The sequence below is a fragment of the Tripterygium wilfordii genome, chromosome 4 (assembly GCF_013401445.1).
Source record: "Tripterygium wilfordii isolate XIE 37 chromosome 4, ASM1340144v1, whole genome shotgun sequence".
NCBI classification, from domain to species: domain Eukaryota; kingdom Viridiplantae; phylum Streptophyta; class Magnoliopsida; order Celastrales; family Celastraceae; genus Tripterygium; species Tripterygium wilfordii.
This window is the reverse complement of record NC_052235.1, coordinates 9817393-9833336: the sequence shown is the minus strand read 5'-3', so window position 1 is coordinate 9833336 and position 15944 is coordinate 9817393. Positions and strand designations below refer to the sequence as shown.

Here is a 15944-nt window from a genome sequence, read left to right as displayed (position 1 = left end):
CACGGTGGAGTTAGAGCAATAAATAAATAAGGAAAGATATGCCCGAGAATTAATAAAGCCTAGTTGGAGAAGAGAATCACTAAGTGCAGTAAATCAAGCACGTGGTGCTTGTTTAAGACCATAACTTGATTTTTGTTATAAACACAAGTGATTGGAAAAGGCTGAATCAGGGAAGCCAGAAAGTTGTTTCATGAGGACGTGCTCAGTTAACTTGCCATGCAAAAATGCATTGTTGGCATCAAGTTGTTTGATAGACCAGTTGGACATGACAGCAATGGAAAGAACTAGCCTAATTGTAGCAGACTTTACAATAGGGTTGAAGGTCTATTGATAGTCTAAACTTGGTTTTTGAAGATAACCTTGAGCAACAAGACATGCTTTTATACCATCCAGATTACGTACGTTTAATGCGAAAGACCCACTTAGACCCAATAGGTCATGAGGATGAATCGGGAGGAGCTAATGTCCATGTTTGATGATGATAAAGAGCATTAAGTTCAGCTTGCATAGCAGCAACCCAATGAGGTGATTTCAAAGCTTGATAAATAGTGTGAGGGCCGAGTCATAGTGTGAGGGCCGAGTCAGATGAAGTGTGCTGTGATTAAGTATTTAAGGCTTGTAGATATGATTCATGGACCAAGTGACCAGGAATGAAGACGAGGAGGAGAATTACAAGGTTCAGAAGTCGAAGTAGTAGGGGAAGCAAGTGTGGGAGAATGAGAGTTTATTGGATCAGGGGAAGGGAGGAGTGGGAGTTTGGGTTTGGGTTTGGCAAAGGCCCTTGTAAGACTAATGACGAGTCAGAGGATATAGAGGAATGATTTTCTTGAGGAGAAGTGCATCCAAGACATGATCTCGAAACACAACATGTCAAGAGAGGAAAAGTTTTGCAGCAGTGAAGTCATAGCATTTGAAAGAACTTTGGGATGTGGAATATCCCAAGAAGAGACAGGGAGTCAATTTAGGTGCTAATTTTTGTTAGGGGTAACAAAAACACCCAAAGACTCTAAGTTCATGATAATTGGGAGGGGATTGAAATAGTAGTTGGTATGGTGAGTGCTGTTTTGTGGTGGTAGTTAGAGGTAGCCGGTTCAGAAGATAAACAGCAGACTCAAAGGCAAATTTCCAGAACTGAGATGGCAGATTTGCTTAGATCAAAAAGCATTTCAGTTTCCACAAGATGACGATGTTTGCGTTCTACAATGCCAACGTGTTGAGGAGTGTATGGTGGTCAACGTGTTGAGGAGTGTATGGTGGTGATTGCATCCAGAAAATACCCAGCTGATTTAAGTATGGCTGCTGCAGCTTTACATATTCACCACCTTTGTCTGTGTATAGAGTTTGAATCTTAGTATCAAATTTCCTTTCAACTATGCGTTGGAACTGTAGAAAAATGGACAAAACATCAAACTTATTAAACAAGGGAAAGATCCAAGTATACCTAGTGAAATGATCTAGAAACAAAACATAATATTTGTGACCAAGTAGAGATGCTACGGGAGCTGGCCCCCTAACCATCATAATAGATAATATGCAAAGGTTTGGTGCTAGTGACAGTAGAGATGCCAAAAGAATTCTCATGACTTTTATTGATATCACAGGCAGTGAACAATAGAGTCTGAAGCTGAGAAGATTCTACATTAGTAAGTCTAGCCAATTTTTAACAACTGAGATAAAATTGATAAAACTCCTTCAACGCATTTATCAGAGGACTGATTTGTCTCTATAGTCTCATCACAAATATTACGTAGTTTGAAAAAGGAGAGGAGAACTAATTCTATCAACTTTTATTATATGGTCGATCCAAAATGTACAACACAACTTCTGACCTCTCACCAAATATCAATCTAAATTATTTAAATCACGTTAGCATAACCAAATAGGAGCAAGGCTCAAAGTAAAAAAAACAATAAGGCACACAGCCTTATTGTTTAACACTGGCGACTGGAAACATGACATGATTTAACACTGGAGACTCGTCTCATCTCCAGGCAGCATGAGATGTCATAATCTCTTGACACCGTACAATGCCTGCTGCTCCTCCATAGCACAACCATCTCTCACTGCCCTTGTTCATATTCCATCTCACTCTATGCATTGCAACCGTTTTGGAAGGGAAATCTTCAGTTTGATTACTTTTTCCCCCTTTTCCGTTTTCTTTGTCATGCATATCTGGCTCTTCATCTTCACATACAAATCCTTGATCGTCCTTTGCCTTTTTCTTACTGCTATCCTCATCCCTGCATAACAATGCTTCATCATCCTTTGCATTTTTCTTACTACTCTCGGATTTTGGTCTCGTTTTGCTCTTGCAGGAGGCCAAAGTTTCATCAGTGCCACATTCCGTACCAGGATCATCTCCATAACAAAGGGCTGCAACAAAATCCATAAAAATTCAAAAGTGATGTAATAGAGAGGCAAGAAAGAATGGATTGCCAGTGAGGTGATCTTGTCACAAAATGGTTAAGCCTTACCTAATGTGTCATCATCTAGAATTGGACCTTTGGCCTTCTTATCATTACACCGTTTAAGATGATTTGGTGGTGACAAGAAATCCCGCATGGATCTTGGGGTCTCCGCACTATCGTTCGTTGGCTTCTTCAAGGTTAAAGCTGTATCCGCTAACGAAGAGCAAACCACAAGAGCAGATTCATCCACACACAGGGATCCACACACAAAATGAGGGGCCCGATTTCGTGAAAAATCCTTTTCCACTGCTTTACGTGTGAGCTAATCATTGAAAAATACCCAAAAGTGGTAAACAAATAATTAGCAACTTCAAAAACAAAATGCATAAAGTTTTTCCCTATTTAAGAATTTCTTCATTGTTTGAGAATCTCATCCAAATATTGAATTAGTTGCTTAAAATTGCTTGCTTATAAAAAGAGAGAATTATATGCTACCCTGCTACTCTGCATCTTAAGATGTGTGAAGGTTTTGTAGAAATTATGACTGATGTACTTAGATCTGTTTCTCCTTTCTTGGTAAAAGATAATAGTACAATAATGAGAGGACAAACATATCCGGCAGCGTATAACTAATGGCAGCCAAAATTACCTGGAAGCGGGTGACAGTACCATCTGCACTGCAGTATGCAACCATGCCTACAATTTAAAGCTGAGATGCGTGAATAAGATGGTTGTGATGATAAAGATAAAATTGGAGTTTAAAGTATTCACAATATTCAGCAACCTAGTCAAGAATTACACGAGAATGAAGATTTGATAAAACCTACCCCATAGTTGTCAAAAGAAACACCTACACAAAACTGAGGTCTTTGTCCCTTGTTTTTTCTCAATTATTAAACAAAAATATTCTGATAAAGATGTTCCTTAGTGATATCATCAGTGACTCGTGTCACTTTTTCTGAAAACATAGCCGGTCCTAAGACAAAGGAGAAGGGCTTGTTTGAATTATATATTGTTATTCTAAACATGAAATCTTGTATTTATGATACATTGTGCATATAAACATATTTTAATTTACTATAATATATTGGGTAATGAGTATGAAAGCATACTCCTCCATACCACATCCATATCAGATTGGATATGAAACTTTATCATCCATATCCACACCTGCAAGCTGAACAGGTTATCCATATCCATGTCCATCGGCTCAGGTATCCATCAGATATGGATAAAATTGTCATCCCTATTAATAGGTGCGACTTTGACAGTTTTCACGGTGAATGACATACTCTTGCGTGTTTTCCTATTCATTGCTATTATACATACGTGAAAAGAATGAACACATGCTTCAGGGACGGATTCAAATTAGAACAGGAGAGATTACCAGTCAGCCTCGACACTTGAACATTCCAGATAGCAAAGGATGAGCAATTAAACGTATGCAGTCCTAGTTGTTTAGGCCCAACAGTAAGTTTTCCATGAACTGGGACATCATATGCAGACTTGACAAAGCTAAGGAGCCTCATCGTTCCATCGTCAAGGGACAAAATAACACAACTGAAAACATGAATGATTTAGGCTTCAATAACAGGAAAAGCCATGATATATTTTTCCATTGAAAAAGATAATACAACACCTTGGATCTGGCAGCCAGTCCAAACTGTAGATAAACCTTGGTGCTGGATGAATATCCCACAAGGGACGAAAAGGGTCACTGCAACATTAAAGAGATTGTTACTTATATCCTAAAGATTTAATAACCACATCATTTTTCATTAATCATCTCTAAACTAAGTTTGCACCATCATGTTAGTGGTCTTGTCTTCTAACTTTGTGAACTCAAATCACCGACTGGTAGAAGAACAATAACATTTTATTTATTCTTCTTACTGTTTGTTATATAAGATTGAATGATGTATTACCTAACAATGACAGGGTGCTCTTAAAGGGGAACAAAATACAAAAGGGGTTTTAAAGTTCGGTCACTCATCAGGCGGTTCTTAACATAAGCCATAGGGCAGTAGGAGATATTTTCATTGAAAAGCCATTTGAAAAAGATGTAGTCCAAACAAAAGTCACACACCCCCTCACCGGAGAAGTAATAAAGCAAAAAATTTCAACTATTGATAAGCTTCAGTATAAAGAGAAATTTGAGCTCATAGATTTTAATCTTTACAAAATAGAAGTTCAACACCTCTTCTTACGCCATTGTTGGGTCAGACAGTTGTGAGAGAAGGCTTACAAAATGTTGCTATTATCTTGGGTGACAATTGAGAGTTGGTTGGACAAGAACTATAGCTTGGAGTAGCATATTCACTTGTGCTAGATGAAAAAGGTCATTGGTTTTATTTCTCTAACAATCAATGAAGGAACAAACAGCAGTAGAGGGGAAGAAGTTAATGATCTCTTGAAGTAGGATATGTGAAAACAGAACAATCTGATGGCAGACAATTAAATCATAACTTCTATACTCACAGCGTAATCTAGAATTTATGTCCTGGTAAATTGATGCAAATCATGTATCTATTGAGCAAACAAAATAATGGGGCAAACCCTGTGATTTTTGTATCAAGAGCAAGGATGATGACTACCAAACAGTTGCGTGCTCGAATGCTTACCGAATGTCCCAAAACTTCATGCTTCCATGTCCAGCAGTTAAAATAACATTTGCACCCTCTGGATCACTGAAATTCATTTAAACAGAGCATATTACATATGATAGAAAAGGGGGAAACAAAACTTTGCCTCCAAGATATCACAGTCAAAATAAGGAACTTCGCCCCACTAACAACATCGTCATCATCATCCAAGCCTTAAGTCCAAACAATATGTTGGGGTTGGCTACAAATCCATATGAGAGATGAGATGAAGGAGATGACAGAAGAAGTTAGTGTTCACTAATTGTTTTCAGCGAATAATCACTAATACAAGTGAAATCCTACCAGCAAAGGCTGGTGCTGTGCCAAAAGATTGGTCTTAGGAATCATGACTGTTGAAAGCCAAACAAACCCCAACAGTTTGCACAAAAGAGCCATGAACATAAATATTTCTATACAATTAGAATAAGTGGTAAGTGTTTCCACACAAGGCTCCAGCAGTGGACACAGGATCAGGGAAGAGTAAATGTATGCAGCCTGATCCCTGCAAGCAAAGGTCTTGTTTCCCTGACTTGGGTTGTATCTACTACTGGGCCACAAGTTTGGCCCTTCATACAATTAAAATAAGACAAAAAAAACATTCAATCTACTTCACTGACCTTCCAACTGGAGCCCATGCAACTGCTCTGATGGGGAATGTATCCGCACTGAAACAAAGCAAAGGTTTTGTATCTGCAGATAAATGAGTTGAAAATCAAGTTAGCATCTATTGCAAAGCCTTATTATAGAGAAGTTCAGATAGAAAAATAAGGGACATGGCAATTTGCAATTACCTCCAGATGAACCACCTGCAGAGAACTTCCACAATGCAACCTGACAGTACCGTGATGATATCAGAATGCAAGTATGGAGAGGTACTGCAGAATAAATGATAATCGAGCAGAAAATAAGTTTCAATTAACTTATAGTATTTGCAGGAAATGCTGATTTTTCAAGGTCTGGCATACATATAGAAAAACACAATGATGAGGGGAAAAAACATTCTTATCCAAATTAGTTTAGAGGAAACAACCGCTGCCCCATAAAAGCCAGGTTGCAATACAACTTAAAACTAAATATAAAGACTAGATAAATGCAAATCACCGTTCCGTCGTGGCATCCAGCAAGCAAGTAATCTTGGAGGGATGAAGTTGACCATTCTACTGTCAAGGGTATGCTACAAAAAGAATATTAGAAATAAATCAAACATCATTAAGCATGTAATACGGCTAATAGAATTACAAATAGTCTTCAGGAAATCTATTTTTTAGAGCCACAAAGAAATTTTATGAAGAGCCACTAAGAAAGTGAAACCCAAGAAGTCAAAGTAGAGTACAGGAATAAATGAATAATCTATAGAAAACTAGATAAGAGCTACAATACAGAAATAATTGTGGAAAAAAAAGGAGAAAAACATTCCAGGCACAAGACTTGTACAGGGAGGTGGGGACTGGGAAGGACAAATGTACATAGCCTTACCCCTCCATAGTAGAGAAGGCAGTCTGTGCACCTTGAGTTATAGGTTGCAGTGAAGCAGTTTTACCACTCGAGGAAGGTTTGCCCTCAAGTGAATAATTATGGAACTCCAAAAAAATCTACAAGGAATTGCTGAACGTTTAACAGGCATCTTTAAGAAATCTTGCACATAGCATTTCTCTAATCTGCTGATGGGGTTTCTTGACTTTAACATGTCACTTTTAGAGTAAATCTTGCTAGCCTTGTACTTTATATTTGAACACTCGTGTAGAATAAATGTTAAGCAACTACAAGTACATTTAGGAGTTGAGGCATGTCATACCATATTCTCAAGTTCCAAGTTGTTTTATGTATGCAAAATGTCAAAGCTTGTTTTAATAACACAATGGAGAAGGAAAATTCGAGGTAAGATATTACATTGCAATTCAAGACTACAAAGTGGAAAGAGAGGTTAAAAGGGAACGAAAGCTCTAATTACAATGCTAGAAGCAAGAAAAATGCAATGTCCAGTAAAAAAAACTCGCTCTCTGCCCACCCAAAGACATACCAATGGGACCCAATCTCCTTAGTATGTGGCCTAGTGGTAGACTTGCAGTGATGCAACCTAGGGATCATAGGTTCAATTCCTATAAACAGCCTCTCCACTATTATGTGGGGTTAAAGTCTTTGTAAATTATGCTTGTCCTCGACCCCGCCCAATATGAGAGCCTTGGGAGTTGTTTTTTACCCAACCTCTTTAGTCTCTCACACACGTTTTAAAATATAAAAAAATATTTATTTTGACTCTACATCATATAGGGACTAGAATAATCTTGGCCTTCAATTAAGTAAAGTTTCAAAGTAATATTGAAATAATGAAGATAAACAATAGAATACCTCTGAATACCGCCAGACTTCACCATTGAGCATCTAAATACAGGTTCCAGTTTTACAAAGCGAGGATCCGTTCCCTCCTTGCAAGAAGAAGAATATATAGATTTCATGGCATGCGGAAGAGGTACATCCCACCTGCATTTTATAAAGAGAATCAAAGGAGAGCATCAATTAAAATCACCATCGTTATACATAGATATCTTAACAATATTCAAAATTAACAACTTTAAGTGAAACTGTGATGAAATGAAGGGATAAAAACTCAGACACAAATAGCATTGTGTCATGCTAAATTTAACTGAGAAAATATGTCGGACTATAATGCAGTAATTTGAACTTCCTAAACACCCACGTTACACTCTACTGAACGGCTTTTGATTGTAACAGTGTCTCTTATCATTTGACTAAGTTTCACCGATATTGATTAAATAGCTTCTCCTACCAACTAATATTGCAACTACTCCAATTATCATCCTCTATGGCGTGGTTCATGCTACAGAGTAATTAAGATATAATTGTCTTGTTTTATGGAACCACATGTTCAACGTGTGAAGATACCATTCGTAGTTCATACAGTAACTGTACTTTCCTGTATGCATAGTCCTTCATACTAAACTTACTATGTCTAAGAAAAGAAATTCTTACCGCTGAAGTAACGAGAAAAATGTTAACACATAAATCATTAGACAGCTAAAGTGCATATCTTACACTTGCAAAGATCCATTCCCTAGCAAAGCAGCTAGATAGCCCATCCGATGTATGCATCTAAAATCTGACTCTTTAAGTGGTCTCCATTTCACATCCCAAGCAACTTTGCCATCATGAGCTAGGCATAACACAATTCTTGGCAAAGCAACATCATCTGGAATGGAACAAGCAGCTGATGAGCCAATATCCATGAAACTATTATCTGAAACATTATTAGAGACCACAATATCCTTCCCAGATGTCTCATCAATTTGATAGTCTGTAGTAGAAGATACTTTGTCTTCATTTTCAGTCAATAGTGGCTGAGACACATCAGCAACATTTTTACTTGACCTTGCTTGTCTCTTCAACCCTCTCTTTTGCATGGAATTTTTAAGATCTGAATCACAAGCCGGCATACTTAGAGTGGAACTTTTTTGTCTTTTATCATTATTTTCTCTCACAGAATCCTCTTGTATATTCGCTGATGCTCCCTCTATAGCAAGAAATTCAGATGTGCCTTCAGGGTATTGAACAGCAAGAGCTTGAACAAGTTGATCGTTGCAATTGATGCTATCAACTGATTCATCTCTTGGATACTTCCTGGGTCTTCCTCTTGGCCTCTTAGGTTGAGTTAATAGGTTCTTATTGTCCTCATTCACTGGTTTCTTTCTAGGTCTTCCTCTTGGCTTCTTTGTGTCAGTTGGTTTATCCTCTTTTGGCTTCTTTTTGTCAGTTGGTTTGTCCTCTTTTGCCTCCCTACTCACACCGATATTCAGAACACACCATATCTGAATCATACCTCTCCCAATGAGCGGAGCACCAATCTTGTGATAAGTAGAGTCGGGTGGATGAGCAGAAACAGCGATAAACTGGAGGGAAAAAAATATAAAAGAATTATTAGCAGTCACACATGATGGTATAGTTGCACAAAAACATTAAAAAAATTAGAAGGTAAAGGCATAAGATACTTAAGCTAGTCTTCTTAAAAAGTCTACCTCCAATCATATGCACACAAACACACTTCACAATATTTAAGGACCCAAATTATGATGAATGTCTATTCATAATGAAAACACGACTTTGCCAAAACTATAATAGGCTAATAAGAATACCAACATAGACATAGATAGTTAGGGCATCAAGGGTCCAAGTAACACAACACAAATATGCCAAACTTCTGTGATCAATTACCCCAAACAGTGAGATCATCACAATTTTGCAGAAACGAAAAAGGAGGTGAATGTTATTAAAAACTCAAGCCCCTCCTGTGCAAATCGGCCAGTCGGGTGAATTCATTCAAGACATCAATATATCTAAATTATGAATGAAGTGAAGAATTGAATTCTATCTCGCTATTGATTATCAAGGTTATTTAAAGATCTTCGTACATCATGGTATGATTGGGATGAAGTCAATGACAACAAAGTTCCAGTGTTGTGTTAAACTTTCAAGATTCATCATCATAAATAAAGCATCTATCCTAAACAATACATTGGAGACGCCTACATGAATCCAGTTGTCAAAGGCGATAGGCGCACTCAAGGCGCAAAGGGTCTTCTATCGCCTAGGCGCAAGGCGCACTTAAAGCGCACACCCGAGCAAAGCAAGGCGCAAAATTAAAAAATAAAAATAAAATAATTCTAATAAATAGAGAGGGCTTGGCATTCAGGTTATTATTTCACGAGGGCTTGAAATAATAACCTAAATGAGAAATTCAAGAACACTTGGTCTTAGCCATAGTAAAGAAGACAGAGGCCCAATACTAAACTAAGACCCACATCAGAAATCTGTTCAAGACTCCATGGAAGATCGCAGAAGCTCCTCATCAAAGATCTAATGAAGACTCCATGGAAAATCGTAGCAGTTCCTCTCATCTTAACATATATGCCCCTAAAGTCATCAGGCACTGCGCCTGTGCGAGCGCTTTTTGCGCTTTTGACTAGAAATTAGTGACTAGTGAGAATCTATAAAGTAAGTCTCCTTTTCCATTTGTTCCTATCAAGCGCTATACTCTCAACTAATCCCACAGAGTTCATGTATCCTACCACTTCAATCCAGGTATCCCTCCTCTTTTTAGTAAGACTGCATGCAATACCTGGGTGATCATAATGAATAAATTATTACTGCAACTTCCAATAATCATGAATGTTCACTAATTTTTTTATTTTTTTTAAAAAAGGAAGAAAATCAGTACCTCATTTTTTATAGGAAAGTCAGGCCTTTTGTAAACTCTAGGGCACCAATCTAAAGCCCAAACAGGTCCTCCAACATAAAACATAAAGTCTTTACTGCACAGAAATTAATGAGAAACATGTAAAATATGCATACTGTAGCTTAATCAATTAGGATTTAATAATAGCCAAGCAATGCTGGATAAAGTCCAAAGTTGAATATCAGGATGTAAAATGGAACTCCCATGATGTGCAAAAGTTACTAACAACAAATACAGATAACTAAAATTTCTTCACAATGACACAGTAGAAGTTTTTGTATCAATTGGAATGACCTCAAATGCATTTATAAATTAGCGGCATGCCGGCATCAATAATTAATTAGAATCAGGGGATGGAAAAAAATAAAAGAACAATGACAAGCAAACTGCAAAGAGTAACTAAAGCCACTACATACTTCTACAGAAATTATAAATTAAATCTGGAGGGTAAATGCCATTCTTGAAAAGCAAATATGACTAAGAGCGACAATATAAAAACCCCGAGTAACGACCTTAACTGAGTTTCATCTTATCAAACCATTCGCAGTAGTTGCACATTACATGATCCACCAACAATTTCCTAAAAACAATCTTTGAAACCAAGCCCACTCTTGCCAATTATACATATTCAGCTCCAAAATCACTTACACTAATATAGTTATCCATCTACCAAACTAGTCGCTCATGCCAATATTCACATTACCCCAGTTATCACTGGTTTAGTATGAAAATCCATATTCTGACCAATTTGAAAGCCTAAAACCTTATTTGATACCATTAGGCCCAAGTAAAGAACAAAAACATAGTGCTTAAAACCGAAACACTTAAACATGTAGGTTCATACCTGGACTTTAAATACTTGGTCTTCTCATGTGGTCCTTCCTTGTGTTTCAGAAAAGAGACTAAATGAGATAAACAAATCTTACCAATAGTAAATGTGGCAAGTAGAAAAAAATAGCTTGAACTTTATTTATTAGTTTTTACCTTAGGAACGGCGGCAGATGATAATTGAGGTAAAAATATGCTGGAGGCCTTAGATTCTGAGCCAAACCTAATAATTCTTGGGTTGTAATTGTAATAGCTCCACTCTCTGTATACACAATCAAAATATGAACATAGCATTGCATATATCACAATAGCATACCCAGAGATATACTTACATAGTTACATGTATATACACATACAATAACACTACAAGATTTAGGCTAATATCAAACTCAAAAATGACTTCAGATAAGAGATCTCATAAACACAACTTTAAAAAACTGACAGAATGATTAGCCATCGTAAGCACCATGAGGATGAAAAGCAAAGTGTACACTCAAGAACAGAACTCATACACCAAATTAATTGTATATTTCACAGTAAAACTGAGAAAAAATCACCTTAAGAAAGTGACTGAGTTAGATAACTGTTGAATTTCACATTCTTCAGCCGCGAAATTCTCTGCCTCTCCACAGAGCTTCGAAATTGTGTCAACTGCTTTGAAGTGATGCTCAACCGAGTAATCAAACAAAGAAACCTTAACTCCATAATCATTACCTCCCAGCGATTCTTCTTCCATACTCTTTAATTCCTCTGCTAAATAAAAAACGAAAAAAAAAAAAAAAAAAACCTATTCAAATGAGAAATCAAAACCATGCCTCTAGGCAAAGAAATCACGGAAGACTCCGGCATAGCGAAGTTTTCCTGGAATTGGGATTCTCCAAATTTGCAAAACCCTAATCTGTAAGAACAACAATAACTTTTGAATGCGCTTACCATGGTTGCAAAAATTGCTAGTCGGCCGCTAGGCGGTTTGCAGGGACTAGGGGACTAGTCGGGGATTAATCGGATTAATTGTTTTGAGTTTTTTTAATTAAAAAAAAAAAATATATATATATATATATGCAATACATATCATATGTATATGTGTAAAAACACAATATAAATGAAAATAATACCTTGAACACATACATATTAATGACAAATTATCAACCATAACAAATATTTCATCACAAAAACAAATTCAAGGTAAATTAAGCAATCATCATATGCAATACCAAACCAAATTCAATACTAACAGACTCAAACACAAATTAAAGTTAAACACTCCAGTGTGAAACATAAAGGCATAAAGCCATTAATTGACAAAAAAAAATTAGTTGAAGACAGAGCATGTCTCTACTCTGTAGTGGGGGCACATGTTCGTAAGATTTTACATACTACGTAAAAATAAGCATAATTTTCAATACCATGACATGTTACAACAGTTGCTCACGTACAGATGTCTAGAAATTATCTATTATATTCTATCTTCCTCAGGCACAACGGCAGATTGGTGGTCTTTCGGTGTCATCTTATTTGAACTGATTGTGGGCATTCCTCCTTTCAATACGGAACACAACAGCGGAGAGGGTACAGAACAGCAAAGAGGGTACAGAAGACAACAGCTTGAATCGAAGAACACAACAGCAGAGACTAACAGAACACGAGAGGGTACAAGAATAGCAGATAGAATACAGAACCTGAGTCGACCAGCAGACTAGAACAAGCGACGAACAGGAACACCTCTAGAACCAATGAAGAGAATACAGAATAGCTCCAGCAGAGACAAGAACAGGCGACAGCAATGAATAGACCAAGCGAATAGCAGAGAATAGCAAAGAACCGAGTCAAAATCACCAGCGCCTCAGTCGTTTTGTACTCCCCGAAGCAATCGGTTGCAGAAAGAAGCGAACATACATATGCAAATTTTAGGGTTCCAAGCTATCTGCAATGGAAAGGTGAAGTCGCGTCGCTTAGAAGACTGGAAGAGGGAGTTTTTGGGCTGTTATGACTTGGACTTGAATGAGAAACTGGGCCAAAAAAAGGCCTAGTCAAAAAAAAAACCCATGCCCAAAAAAAAGGGTCCAGTCAAAAAAAAGACCCATGCTCAAAAAAAGGGACTAGGCCGACTAGCCCCGACTAATCGGTATTTAATCGGGTCACCGATTAAGTGGCCCGATTACACTCTAATCGAAGTGACAAGTCTCGACTAGTGACTAGTCAGCCGACTAGATCGATTTTTGCAATATTGACACTTACAAACACCGCATTACCTCAAAACTCAAAAAAATCAATTTAACTCAAAAAACTACCCTCTTTTTGAAAAAAAAAATTCACTTCGATTTTTTTGTGATAAGCACTTCTGATAAAGATTAAAGAGGGTATCGATCTAGAAACTTCGCAGATATTAGTTTATGAAGGGAACTGACAGTCCCCCTAGCAACTCAGGAGCATAAAAAATAAGATGGAAATAAAGGAAGAGATGAAATCAAGATAAAGAAAGAAGGGGCTTTCTGAAAAAGAGCAGAGGAGAGCCTTGACCAAATAGAATATATTAGGTAATAAATATCTGGGTAAGTTCCACATGATGATTATACAATCATTGCGTATATAAGAATGATTGTAACTTTTATTTGTTCATTTCTGTTGGCACCAAAAATATGTTGGGCCAAATGGGCTTAGAACATGTGCAATGCCCATTGTGCTACCTATTATGATTTGGATTGTTATGGCCCATAAGCTCATATTGTTGTAGAAGAGAAGCCGAGTAACTGTCCAGGTGCAGTTGTGCTGAGAGTGATCCATGAAAAGAGGAAGAAGTTGTGACAATTATAACAAGGTGGTCCAGGTGGCAGTTTGTGAGAGATTTAAGGGAAAACTGACATGAAGAGGTGGTAATGGCTTCAAACTGACAGAAAATGGCACAAATGAGGGGTAACTGCAGTGAGATCATGGTTTATGGAGGAGATTTTCGTGCAAGACAGGAGGTATAAAAGATGGTAGACAGACAGACGGAAGACACAACCTTTTTTGGCACACCTGGTGTGATCGGAGAAGAAGCATCTGACAGCTATCATGGCTCCGCGCACTCGCTTGTTAGGGAAGGAACCATTTGCTGGGGAGAATCTGCAGGAAGAAAACCCGCTGGTAGAAATGGAAGAGGCTGCCAATGATGGTAGTACTGAAGAAAAGCAGGAGCTCATTGAACGACCAGCTGGCTTATCCGATGAAGCTGCCATTTTGTTTGAACATCTGGTCAAAACCGTTAAGAATCTGGAGGTACGTTCAAACCAAACAATTGAAGATGCCATGAAGCAGATGGAGCGAAAGTTGGAGCAAAAGTTTGAAGATATGACTATGGGGGGGCAATTCCCATCACAGAAAGGAGCAAACTACCAGGCTGATGGTGGTTACAGTAAGTACACTCCTCCCCCAATGCGCTCTCCATCTGGTAATGGTCAGAATTTCAGTCCTGTTGCATATGGGAATACTAATCCTATGAATAATCCAACTGTCTATGCAACTACTGAACCTGCTGGACCAGGAGGCAACGTTGCTGCAGGAATGGGTACTGCTCGTAGAGTTCAACCTATTATTCCACCACAAACACCACCTGTTGATCTGGAGACTCTCATACAGTTAGTTCAAGATTTATATGGCCACGACCTTAGACAAGTTGGTCGGCCAGAGTGTCACAAACCTTATCCAGCTATTGTGGATAGGGAGAATCCTTACCCAAGAGGATTTAGAGTACCTGACTTTACTTTATTCTCTAGAGAAGAAGGGATGTCCACCGTGGAGCATATTGGTCGTTTCACTGTGCAATATGGCGAATTGGCAAACTATGACAACTTTGACAACCTTCGTCTCAGATTGTTTCCAAACTCTTTGACAGGAGCTGCTTTTACTTGGTATTCCACATTACCAAGGAATTCCATCAACACATGGTGGGAGATGGAACGGTCATTTCATACTCAGTTCTTTAGAGTTGAACCAGAGGTGTCTGTGGCTGAGCTATCCAGATTGGTGCAGAAGGCAGGAGAAACCACCGATGCTTATATTGCTCGTTTTAAGCGGCTGAGGAATAGATGCCGCATCTATCTGCCTGGGTCAGAATTTGTCAAGATGGCCCAGCGAGGATTGGACATTAAACTACGCAAAAAATTTCAAGGTATGGAATTTTATGACTTTTATGAAATGGCAGCGAGGGTAGCAGAGTATGAAGAATTGTTGAAAGAAGAAAGTAGGAGAGAGAAATCTTCTATGGGAACTTACTACCAGGAGATGGAGATGGCTGCTGCGGAGGTGACTTCAGAAAAGAAAGTGTGGGTTTGTCCCGCATTATCCAAACCAAAAGCAACGGAGCCAGTAAAGAAGCAGCCTATGGGTGGTAACATCAATTGTACTTTTGATGTGACCAAAACGGAGGAGATTTTTGATTTTCTGTGGCAGGAAAAGTTTGTTACATTTCCAGCTGGACATAAAATACCATCTCAGGAAGATATGAAAGGGAAGGAATATTGCAAATACCATGACCTATGGTCCCATACCACCAACAACTGCTGGACTATGAAGAACATGATTCAGGAGAAAATAAACAAGGGTGTCTTATGATTCTCTGATAAGGAGTCCACGCTGGTAGATGAAGATCCATTTCCTCCGGTGGCAACCACAATGCATGCAATTGATGTAGGTCTTCGTGACTACCTAGAGCTTAAAAGGACATTGAAGGAAAAATCTCAGGTATGGGAACCAAAAGCTCATAATTCTCAAAATTCTCAGGTCTACAAGGAGAAGAAGGGATGGAAACCGCGCTATGTGCAGTCACCAGCTAGCACC

General features: G+C 38.2%; 1 protein-coding gene across 7 annotated transcripts; it reads right to left on the bottom strand.

Annotated features, from left to right (window-relative positions):
- Positions 1-1678: 1678 nt before the first annotated feature.
- On the bottom strand, positions 1679-13093 carry LOC119997075. Of its 7 annotated transcripts, XM_038843859.1 has the most exons (16): positions 12806-13093; positions 11684-11876; positions 11283-11388; positions 11143-11180; positions 10281-10374; positions 8105-8955; positions 7400-7531; positions 6152-6224; positions 5842-5881; positions 5668-5740; positions 5030-5095; positions 4048-4125; positions 3796-3968; positions 3058-3104; positions 2475-2730; positions 1679-2373 (listed from the first exon to the last, which is right to left on the bottom strand). In XM_038843859.1, exons 2-16 carry the CDS (start codon positions 11860-11862, stop codon positions 1982-1984), a joined length of 2598 nt encoding a protein of 865 aa, XP_038699787.1. In that variant the 5' UTR covers positions 11863-11876; positions 12806-13093; the 3' UTR covers positions 1679-1981. The 7 variants fall into 7 exon arrangements, with proteins under 7 accessions (XP_038699787.1, XP_038699788.1, XP_038699791.1 ...); XM_038843860.1 differs by lacking the exon at positions 12806-13093 and having other exon boundaries at positions 11143-11176; positions 11684-11699; XM_038843863.1 differs by lacking the exons at positions 11684-11876; positions 12806-13093 and adding an exon at positions 10132-10181 and having other exon boundaries at positions 11143-11176.
- Positions 13094-15944: the final 2851 nt, after the last annotated feature.